At 53.4% G+C, this 12048-nt stretch overlaps 1 protein-coding gene across 1 annotated transcript in view; it reads left to right on the forward strand.

The window, feature by feature from the left end:
- ADARB2 (adenosine deaminase RNA specific B2 (inactive)) overlaps positions 1-12048 on the forward strand; it is a 452434-nt gene that overhangs the window by 313910 nt on the left and 126476 nt on the right. The window contains exon 3 of the mRNA XM_074405130.1: positions 5524-6425. Within this exon, the coding sequence (XP_074261231.1) occupies positions 5524-6425 (902 nt within the window). The remainder of the gene's footprint in view (positions 1-5523; positions 6426-12048) is intronic.

The raw sequence follows: 12048 nt of genomic DNA on the forward strand, positions 1-12048 counted from the left end.
GGTAGCTTTGCGTCAACAGTAGCTTTCCAAGTCTTGACTTAGAGGCGGGGGCTTTTCTGGTCTCCGGGCTTTTTATCTGTAAGTTGTTATATATGACAACTGAGCATGAGAAAGCTGTTAATTACATGGAGAAAAAAATGAGAACAATTTCCTGGGTCAGGGAGGGGAGTGAAACATATTTAATACCTTCGATGTAGAAGGAAAAAAACGTTAATTTGTAAAATCAGCGTTAAAGCCATGAGTGGTTCACATGCAGTCGCTACAGCGAGAGGCCAGCAGGGGCCAGGATGTGGGCCCGAGCACCTCCATTTTCCAGCAGCCTCAGAGCCCAGAGTACCATTCCCCGAGGGCCAGCTCCCGCCCCTGCCCAGCCTGGCCCCATGACTGTCATGCCACAGGGTCACAGGGCGAGCTCAGCTCCCACCCTCACCCAGCCCAGCCCCATGACTGTCACAGGGTCACAGGTCACAGGGCGAGCTCAGCTCCCACCCTCACCCAGCCCAGCCCCATGACTGTCACAGGGTCACAGGTCACAGGGCAAGCTCACCTCCCACCCTCACCCAGCCCAGCCCCATGACTGTCACAGGGCCACAGGGTCATCGCAGGGAGAGCTCAGCTCCCACCCTCACCCAGCCCAGGTGCCACGATTATCACAGGATCACAGGTCACAGGGCGAGACCGTACCCACAACTGTCACAGGGTCATGGTGTCAAGATTTCTCCCACTGGGCCCGAGGCATCAAGAAGGTGAAGCCTGTTTTTCCCTTCGTCTGCCTCAGGCACCTGCACCGTTCCCTGACTTGGTAGGTTCTGGAGGGTTTTGTGAGAACGAACACTTGCCTTGCCAACCAGAGAGAGGGAGGCATTGCTGTGTGTGGAGGGGCTCGTGCTGCTCTCAGCCCTTCTGAGGGAGCAAAACACACTCAAGGGGGGAGACACGACCCCCAGCCACAGCTTGAGACTCACAGACATGAGGCCCTGGAAACCCTTCTTCCAGGTGCCCTGGAATTCCTGCAAAGTGCACGGAGAAGCACAGGGAAAAAGATGAGCAGGGAGAGAAGCTGTGCCCAGACAGAGAGAAGCAAGCGGGTGAGGCACGGGTGGAGGGGGGTGAGAAGTGTCTGTCTCGCCATTTCCCTGCTGGGTTTTAAAAATGCATCCTATGTTCACCCACGGCTGACTCTCGCTTTGCCCATTAGATGTACTGCCTCCGTTTGTCCCTTTAAGAACTTTACAAGGCAAATATTTTTAAAATCTTCATTTTCTATCTTAAAAAATCAGTTGGCCAGACTGAGTGACATGCCCAAGGTCACACACCCTGGACGATGGAGCAGAGCCCGGAGCAGCCACTGTGCCCCCAGACCCCACAGCTCCATGCAGAGGCCACTGCTGGGAAATGGGAATCGGGGCCTGTGGAGAGGAGTCCAAACCCTAACTGGGTGATATCACCCCCAGAGGGCCCAGCTGGTGTGTCCAGGGCAGCAGGGCCCTGAAGTTTGCCCTTATTATCAATTATTGATTATTATGAAAGAGGCCCTCACACCACCGTCTGACATTCATGGTTTATGCCAGGGAAAGCTTTAATTCTGACAGTCATAGGACATTGAGTCAGGTAGAGGCGAAGTGTTGCTCTGTGCGTTCTGCTCTGAGATCCAGCAGCCACTGTAATCACACTGACAGGCTTGTCCATCCCCACCTTGAGAGAAATCAATAAGAAATTACAGAGTACCAAGCAAATTTCTACGCAATCTGGTATGGGGTGAGGGGGTCGATCATGTTGGTTTTTTGCTCCATCTTTAAATTCAGTTTGGAAAATCACATGTTTAATCGCATTTGCTACCCCTCGGCCTGAAACACACTACACAGCAGAGCTCAGTGCTGCATGTATACCCAAAGTGCATAATGATTAACAAAAGCATTTGCACTCAGCACTTTCTCTTTGGAAAGCAACTGTTTCTACTGCAATTGACTGTAAGAGAATGTCACGCACCTGTAACTTATCGAGCTCTCAGATTCACATTTTGAACAAAACTATCTCCCCAGACCTAATAACTTTTTTAGCCGCAATTACCAGAGAAAACAACAGAACCACCTCACAATTCAGAAAATTCAAATGAGAAATAGAGATTTTAGCAAACAGAGCACTTTCAAAGCAGAGCCCGCAGCCTTCTTGCAGCGGCACCCCCGTGCGGTGATAGTTGAGGCCAAGAGACAGATGTTTTCACTCCGAGCCGAACAGGCAGGCAGCGTGCAACCTGAAAAGAACATTCTCCCATGTCAGGATACCTCATGAAGATACCTGATTTTGAAAGGCATCTTTTGTGCCTTTGAAATTGTATCTTTTTGTTATTCTCCAACAACAGCGTCATAAGCTGTGAGGCGGGGAGCATGGGGCTGGGCCAGCCAGGTCTCGTTCCTGCTTGGTTCTCGGGCCACGTGGAAAGCAGGTCCGCATGTCAACATCCAGCCACAGTCAACCTCTATTTCCAAGCTGTAAAAATTGCCTCAAGTTTCCACTTAATGAGAAAAAACTCATCCACACCCAAGAGCCTCTCCCCACAGACAAGGCTGATGATCAAGGGGAAGCCTCTATGTTCTCGCCAGGGACAGGTCACCCTCCGGTCAGGGGCAGCCTGTGGGCTCAGCTTTATCTTCCTCTTCCAGAGAGCCCAGAAAAGGGTGTTATCATATAGAGGCCAAGACAGTGATAGAACTAATCCATTTCCATAGAATCAGCTTTACAGCAAGAACACAGACGAGGCCAATCTGAGATGCCTGGGACCGAGCTGCACCTCGACCAACTAACAAACTCTGCAACCTCAGTAAAGGAACCTCCTTACCGAGCAAATTGGACACTAATACCCTCCCCAGGGCAATGAGAAGCAGCAAAGTCCAGGTTATGCATGAGCCAGACCTCAGGGAGGAGCAAGGGCACAGCTCACTACCATAATTCGCAGAGTATTTTGTAGTAAACCTGCATGAAACCTTCCAGAAGCACATTCACCATGAGGGCAGTATGGACCTGGCAGGTCATGGGGCCATCCATGGCTGAGGTTCCCTAATGGAACAGCTTTTCCAGAAAACAGTGGTCCATGATGGTCAGTCCAGAAAAATTAAATCATCATCAAATGCATCCATCACCCCAGCTAGCAGATGATGATTTTGCTCAATTGACTTCACAGCATTTTCTGCCAAAGAAATAAGCAGTGCAGACGCAGGTGAAGCCGCCCCCAGCCCCTCACTGCACTTCCCTCCTGCACTCCCTGGGGAGGCCGGACTGGATCTTCATCAGCACCCTTGTCACAGATGGATGATTGCGTGAAGAATATAGAATGTTGATGTTCTTATAACTTATACTAATAATATCCCACCCTATGGGTTATTTTGCAAGTCAATTTTATTATCTAGCATGCTACTTCTTGAGATTCATCTACACTGAAGCATGTAGATATAGTCCATTAGATGCAGCTGCTGTGTAGTATTCTGTAGTGTGGTTATTTCACTGATGAGTCCCCATTCCTCTAACCATAGGAACTTGCGCACTTTTAAACTTTTCAGTTTTGTGAAAGCATGCTGCAGAGAACATCTTGTTCAGCTCTGCCTCAGTGTATGAAGGTTTCTCTGGGATACATCTCCAAGGGCAGAATTGCTGAGTAACGTGTATGTTTGTTTATTCATACCCGATGCTCCCAAAATGCTTTCCAAAGGAGCTGTGCTTGTGCTCATGACCACCAACCTGCGGTACATACCCTGAAAACACTGGGACATTACAGGCCTTTTAAAAGTGTTTGCCTGTCTGATGAAGGTGGCAAGACTCCCAGGGCAGAAACTAAGCAAGTGGCCTGGGTACCTGCCAGGGACCAGCTTCCAGCCCATCCGGGCTACCATCATGCCTTCCTCCCTACGTCTGATTTAAAATGAGAGAAAAGTGACTCCTCCTTTCACTTGACACTTCAGGGCCATTGCAGCGGTATTAAGTGGCCTAGTTTTACTACCGGGGCTTCTCAGGGAGGCCTGAGCAGAGGGAGAGAGATGGGGGACTGGCCGGTCGGTGGAGCAGTCAGAACACACACAACACTTACTAAGTTTGCCATCTTAAATAGGTGCGGTTCATGACACCCCAAGACAGTAGTAACATCAAAGATCACTCATCAGAGGGCACCATAATGGGTATCATAATGGGAAAGTTCAAAATATTTTGAGAATTACCAAAATGTGGCCAGGCTCAGTAGCTCACACCTGTAATCCTGACACTTTGGGAAACTGAGGCAGGTACATCAGCTGAGGTCAGGAGTTCAAGACCAACCTGGCCAACTTGGCAAAACCCCATCTCTACAAAAATACAAAAATTATCCGGGCATGGTGGCATGTACCTGTAATTCTAGCTACTCAGGAGGCTGAGGCAGGAGAATCACTTGAACCTGGAAGGCAGAGGTTGCAGTGAGCCAAGACTGCACCACTGCACTCCAGCCTGGGCAAAAGATTGAGATTATGTCTCAAAAAAAAAAAAAAAATTACCAAAATGTGACACTGAGGCATAAGGTGAGCACGTGGTGGTGGGTAAGTGGTGCCGATAGAGCACGTGGTGGTGGGTAAGTGGTGCCGATAGAGCACGTGGTGGTGGGTAAGTGGTGCCGATAGAGTTACTCAACTCAGGGTTACCACAAACCTTCCATGTGTAAATAACACCATACCTGGGAAGCAAAACAACCAGTGTGCCTGTATTTAAATCATCTCTGGATTACTCATAGTGCCACATGCAATGTCAGCACTAAACCATTTGTTATACTGTATTGTTTAGGGAATAATAGCAAGAAAAAGTCTATACGTTCCATAGTGATTCATCCATTTTTTCCCAAATATTTTCTCTCCTCAGTTAGTTGAATCCGCAGGTGGGGAACTCAGGAATACAGAGGACCAACCATATTTACCAAATAGGTGTGCCCAGCCTCTGGGGGAAAGGCCAGGGACTCACCCAAGGCCGCAGTGCCTCACCCGGGCGGGCTCCCACTGTCCCCTCCTGGGAGGTTTCAGGAGACAGCACCAGTCTCGCCTCTGGTTGTGAATGAGGAAGTAGAGTTTTGGGGCTGGATGCCGAGAAGCATGGACCCCGGGCGCCTCAGTACTGGGGGCGGAGGCGGGGGAGGATTGGGTACCGGGCCTGGAGGTCCCGGTAGCAAGTGGGAAGGGGGACACTCGACCACACCACCTCAGGAAAGGCCTCTCTGACTTTTGACCTTGCCCAAAACACATAAAAAGTCAGGGCCACTTGTGTGTTGGGGGCCAGCACAGCCGCACTGAGAACAGGGAGCAGGACAGCTCCGCGCCGCAGGGACACCACACCGCTCCTCCGCGTGGGCCGTCGGCGCCCAGGGGCTCGCTCCCTCCTACCCTCCTCCCTCTGGCGGCCACGGTCATTTCTCAGGCCTGGCCCGGGGGCGCTGGGGGCGATGCCCGCTCTGCCGCGCAGTCCCTAGGCCAGTGTCTGCCGGCCCCGGGTCTGACCGCTCTGTTCTTCCTCCAGGTACCAGCAGCGCCGAGGTGAAGGAGAACCGCAACGTGGGCAACCTGGCGGCGCGGCCGCTGCCCCCCGGGGACCGGGCCCGGGCGGGCGCACCTGGCGCGAAGAGGAAGCGGCCGCTGGAGGAGGGGAACGGGGGCCGCGTGTGCAAACTGCAGCTGGTTTGGAAGAAGCTGTCGTGGTCGGTGGCGCCCAAGAACGCGCTGGTGCAGCTGCACGAGCTAAGGCCGGGCCTGCAGTACCGGACGGTGTCGCAGACGGGCCCGGTGCACGCCCCGGTCTTCGCAGTGGCCGTGGAGGTCAACGGGCTCACGTTCGAGGGCACCGGGCCCACCAAGAAGAAGGCCAAGATGCGCGCGGCCGAGCTGGCGCTCCGGTCCTTCGTCCAGTTTCCCAACGCCTGCCAGGCGCACCTGGCCATGGGCGGCGGCCCCGGCCCCGGCACGGACTTCACCTCCGACCAGGCCGACTTCCCCGACACGCTCTTCCACGAGTTCGAGCCCCCGGCGCCGCGCCCCGGCCTCGTGGGAGGCCGCCCTGGGGACGCCGCGCTGCTCTCCGCAGCCTACGGGCGGCGGCGGCTGCTGTGCCGCGCGCTAGACCTGGTGGGCCCGGCCCCGGCGGCCCCCGCGACCCCCGCGGCCCCGGGCGAGCGCAACCCGGTGGTGTTGCTGAACCGCCTGCGCGCGGGGCTGCGCTACGTGTGTCTGGCGGAACCGGCCGAGCGGCCGCGTGCGCGGAGCTTCGTGATGGCCGTGAGCGTGGACGGCAGGACGTTCGAGGGCTCGGGGCGCAGCAAGAAGCTGGCCCGGGGTCAGGCCGCGCAGGCCGCGCTGCAGGCGCTGTTCGACATACGGCTGCCGGGACACGCGCCCAGCAGGGCCAGGAGGATGCCGCTGCCGCAGGTGAGGGGCGCTCGGGATGTGGGGGCCGCGGGGGTCGCGGGGGCCGCGGGGGACGTGGGGGGCGCGGGGAGCCCGGCCTTTCCCTGGGAGGAGCAGGTGTCCAGGCTTCTCGCGGAAGGAGCGGTCGCACGGGACGGAGGGGAGAGAATGTCCCCCCTGCCCTGGCCTGGGCAAGGGGACGGAAAAGCTCGTGGCACCGGCGGTTTTTAGGGTGATGGTGCAGCCCCCCGGGAGGAGACGGCGAGGCCGGGTGCAGGCGAGGCTGGTGCAGCTGCTCAAGGTGGGAGCGGCCGGGGCGCGTCTGTCCACACCTAGGCGCGCTCTGCGGGGAAGGCGGATCCGTGCCAGGCCCGGTCAGGGACTGGGTCTCTACGCAGTGGGGTCGGATGGTCGCGCCGGGTAAGATTGGGGTCGCGTTTCCAACCAGGTAGGCTGGAGAAGGCCGAGCAACAGCGAAGCGTCCCGCTGGGGCCGGCGGCCTGTGCCTGGGTGCAGCGGGGGAGGCCACCCAGCCCCGCAGGACCCAGACTGGTTTCCTGTTCCAAGAGAGAATCGCGCTGGGAGGCAGAGGAAGCCAGAGCGCGAGTGGGGGCCTGAGCCTCGCTCTGCCCGGCAGGACCCCCGTCCCTTCATGCACAGCTGCGGGTCCTTCTTCCCTGCGTTTACCTTCACTCCTTCCAGAACGTTCTTAGTTCTGTGCGTTACCTGTTGAAGGTGTCCAGGTTCTTGGTGTCTTGAACAAAGAATTGGACAAACGCACAAAGCAAGGAAAGAATGAAGCAACGAAAGCAGAAAATGAAAGCCCTCCACAGGGCGGGAACTCAGAGTCCCTTACCGAAGTTTCTGGGGTTTAAATACTCTCTAGAGGTTTCCACTGGTTACTGGGGGTCGGCCCTGTGTAAATGGCGAGGACGTTTCCTGTCACCGCTGAAGTTTTTCTATTTGATTTAGTTCTGAGAAATCACTGTGAACCGGCCTCCAGACCCTACTCTCCTGCCTTATATCTGTCAGAAGCTATTCTGATGCCATTTAAAACAATCTTATCCTGCCAAGTCTTGCAATGGCTGATTTATGCAAATTATCTTTTCTCTTATCATTTTCAGAATTATTTGTGGGCATCACTAATGTAGCAGATACAGAAAATTATCTTTATTCATTTTGGCATCAATCAAGGAAAGAAACATTTCACATAGTTAAAAAGCACTTAGCCCAATGCGGGGGCCGTTGTAAGTGTGCAGTAATTGTAAGTTACGGCTGTGGTCGCTACCAGCCTTACATGGCAACACCTAGGATAGAGCCCGTTATTTAGCCTTGGGAGATCATAAATCTCTTCATGAACGCAGGGTCTTATCAAACCTCAGATGCCACTCGGGGAGACTCCAGGGTGACACAGACCACGTGTGGTGTGGCCCAGCCCCCACCTTGAGTCGCGGCTGGGTTCCAGTGCTCACTTATTCACCTGTCGGCCAATGCTTGGTGGACTCCTGGCCAGCGTAGGGTAATGCACACCTCTGCCTTCTGCCTCTCAGGGAACCGTTCGTTCATTCTCAAGTACTTATGGAACATCCGGTGGTCATTTTAAGGAGTGGTCTGGAGGGATTTAGACCACAGTCTCTACCAGTCCTGCCATCCAAACTCACCCTCAAATAAAAACACAACCCAAATAAAAACAAGTTGGCAAACAGCAAGGACAGCTTCCACGTAAGTCCCTGGCACAATGTCCTCAAGGGCGCTGGGGCCTGCCTTGGTGCTCCTTACACCTCCTTCTTCTTTATTGCCCTCTCTCTCCTTTCACCATTTCTCCACTCTCTGTAGCTTAAACTTGCCAGCGACCCTCCTGGAAGCCACTTCATCCCTGCAGCCCCAGGTGGGGGGTGGGGGGAGGGCTGGGAGAGAGCCCTCCTGAAGCTGCCCATGACCTTGGCAGGCTCGGGTCTCCTGCCCCCTTCTCTGAGAAGCCCCAGCACCCATGGTCTGGGGTGTGGCCCCGTTGCTAGGATACCTTGCTTGCCCAGCTGGACCTGGCACTCTTCTGTTGAATCTGTTAAGCAGGAAGCATCCCTCCGCCCCTCCCTTGCCCTCTCCTGCGTCCTACTCATGTGAAATGTGAAGGATGTCAGTGAATTCTGGCTGCAATGCCTTTTTCTTTCATGTTGTCAGCCCTGAGCGCTCACGATGGAGAAACCAGGCAGTGCTACTACTTTGTAATAGTCATTTGACCCAGAATGCAGCACATCAGTTAGAGCCATGGCCGCTAAATTATTTTTCTCTGACAGTCCCTAACCACCCCGACTGGATGATGAAGGGCACAGAGCAGCGCGAGGGTTTCGGGCCATTCATCACTGCTCTGCACGCTGCGTCCCAGGAAACCATTCCCCTCCCTCACACCCCTCCTCACATGCACCCACGGCTGAGCGGGGGCTGGGAGGACAGTGGGACTCAGGGCCAGGCACCTTCAGCAGTTTATTAAATTCAAATCCTATTCTGGATGTGATTCAGGGAAATGAAATGAAAAGATTTCAGAAATTGCTGTGAATGTGGCTTTTCCTCCTTGCTCTGCCCCAACTCCCTCCCAGCCCCCATCTCTACTTCATGGACCCCCGTCTACACAACTTGCTTCCTGTTCACGAAGACCCTTGGTCCCACCACATGGTGGCTCTGGAGCTGAAGTTCCTAAAGGCCCTGAGCCCCTGGCCCTCGTCTGATGGCCCTATTAGCACCTGTGTCTCGAGGGCAAGCTGTGCATTTTCCTGGGCTGTGTCCCACACTCGGAAAAGCACAGGCCTACCTCTCGGGGGAGAGACTGCCCTGCTGGAGTCCATCCAGGTAGCCTGGAAGCAGCACCGTCTGCAGGAATGAGGCAGTTTCTACACTTGGGGGCCGGCCCCATGCATGGGTTCTCTGCCTACAGTCCCAGCTCACCCCGCGCAGGGCTGGCTTCCACGTGCAGGACAATAAACCCACCTCTGGATCCACATGGTGTTTCCAGAGAAGCCAGCAAAGGCGCGGCGCGTCTGCTCAGTGCTCTCCACCAGAGGCCAACTCCTTCTAGCGAAGCTTCGAACCATCCTGGAGGGAATTCTTTCCTTTAAGTAACAGTCAACAAAAAGAGTTTCCACTGTGATGATAGTGCATGTGAATCATTTGGATTACAGGTCATTTGAGTAGTGTGCTTAGACACCACTGAGGAGCCTACTGCAAAGACCCAATGGGTTCTGGAGGGAGGTCAGCAGTCTCCACTTCCAGCTCATCGGGTGGTCAAAGCCCCACGCTGCTGAGAACCAGTGTGGCCGGAGCCTGTCATGGTGACACTCACAGCCGCAGCCTGGAATGACGGGGCCTGCCGGGACAGCTCTCAGGAAGCAGAGCCTCCCAAAAGTCCCTCAGAGGCCCGAGTAGTGTTCCTTTAAGGGTGATCGTTGTGCTGCTCCTTGGGATTCCCAATATCAGCTTCCTCATAAACACGTGAAGTCACTCTCCGGTGATAAAGATGGCGTACTACAGACTCGGGTGCCATCTGGATTTTGAAAGAGGAAGTTCAGAAGCAGGATATTCTCATAAAGATTAAAATCACAGGTGTGGCTTCTCCGTATCTAATTTTCACTATTTCCTGCACCCAGGCGTGTTTCTCAGAATCAGACTCATCTAATCCTTCAGAGCTAGCCAGAGACAAAGTAGGCATTTATCAGATTCCTTAGAACTCATACCAGATCTAAATAGGGAGGGTTTACATTGCTGGCAGAGGGTTTGCAGGCCAGGCTTCATCAGTATCAGCTGCTAGGGTGCACCTGCCTGGCCCAGTGCAAACCTTCCTCATCTGCAGCTCACTCCAGGATCCTCTAGGTTAACTGGGTACTCGGAAGTTAGAACAAGACTGTGTCAGGATATAAATATGCGCTCTCTGGAGGCATCATCATAAAAAATGATAAAATCACAAAACCTACATCTCTCTTCAGTCACCTGCTTTGAAGCAGGAATGATCCCAGTAGCTACTTTCTCTCAGCACCTCCCCTTCTGGGTTTTGTGGCCACACACACCATCCTGTGGTCCACGCAGGAAGGCAAGCTGCTCTTTTAGGGAAGGAAAAACACTGTCCTGCAGATCCAGCCATCCCCAAACCTTCTGGCTTTCTTCACGTCCTGGGTCTGTGAAAGAGGTGCTGACAGCCAGATCAAGAGCGAGAGGTCACTAATTGCCCTTACACATTAAAAAAACTTTCAGAAAATCCCTCCTTAATGAGGCACTAGAGGTTTTTTAGATGCTTAACAATACATCTATGCATTTATACAATATAAATACAATGTATGTTACATATTTCCACAATATCCATATGTACAATGTATATGCAATGTATGCCATATATTTCCATATGTGTACAATGTATATGCAGTTGTGATTATGTTTACACAATGTCTATACAATGTACAGCATGCCTTATGCAATGTACATGCAACTACAATATATGTTTATACAATGTATGCAATGTGCAAGACACATTTATATAACAGCTTCTGCCACCCTACTTTCTACTGAGACATGTTAGGTGAAATTGTATACATGCATAATTCTAAGAGGTAACTGATATGTATTTAAGCCTGTAGGCTCCCAATGCCATGTTTGGAATTTTCAGATATGGTTAATATGACTGTTCCCTAGTTAAGCAGGGCCTGTGAGCCAAGCTTCACCGTTTGTCTGCATTTCACGGGCATGATTGCTGATAATGACAGTAGTACCGTTCGCAGCTAATATTGCCAGGCACTTAATCTGGGTCACGCATTAATCTAAGTGCTTCACATGCAGTAACCCTCATTTAAAAATTTTAGGTCCACCTTACAGAGGAAGACGTTGCGTTTCCAGAGACCTGAGTCCCGTGCCCAAAGTCTAGCCGCTGAGGGTGGATCAAGGGGAACAGCTGCAGACAGGCGGGCTCAGCTTCATGGGCCTGGGGCTCATCCTCAGGACTCCGGTCTGCCCCATCCTCCCAGCCCCCAAGGGCTTTAGGCTGATGCAGGACACAGAACACTGTTAATTAAAATAGAGGTCTGAGATTTAGCACAGCACGAATGACACAAAAAGTGTTTGTTATTCCAAACAGGGAGAAACCACAGTGGGCTGACTGGCAGGGAAGAGTTGATGGGCTTTGAAAGACTGCAGAGTTTTCTGTGTTGGGGAGGTGGGCAGTCACAGGAGGGACACCCACCTGGGCATCGTGTCCCAGTGGTCAGAGACCCCTGAACGCACAGGAGCCTCGTGGGAGCCCTCAGGGAGGTGCAAGCTGGAGCGGGTCAGGCTGCAGGGGCTTCACCACCCTCCTGGGCTGCTGCTGCCTCGGGCACCTCCATGGAGCTCAGACGCCACAGGGGCCTTGCTCCCCGTGGGAAGGTGGCTCCGTAAACAGAGAAACCTCAGCATCCCTAGGGTGGACATCAGGATTAGGAGCCCCCTTCCTTTGGGATTCATTGTTACACCAAAAAGGACAGAGGCAGCTCAAGGAGACAGTAACTGGGAAAAGCCGACGTTTAAATGAGCTAGAGAAAGAAGAGAGTGCATCCAAGAGAGGGGAGAGGATGCGAGAGAGCATACGGGGCGCTGCCTCCCACCCCAAGGACACCCAGGAAAGCCC

The sequence above is a fragment of the Saimiri boliviensis genome, chromosome 8, assembly GCF_048565385.1.
Source record: "Saimiri boliviensis isolate mSaiBol1 chromosome 8, mSaiBol1.pri, whole genome shotgun sequence".
NCBI classification, from domain to species: domain Eukaryota; kingdom Metazoa; phylum Chordata; class Mammalia; order Primates; family Cebidae; genus Saimiri; species Saimiri boliviensis.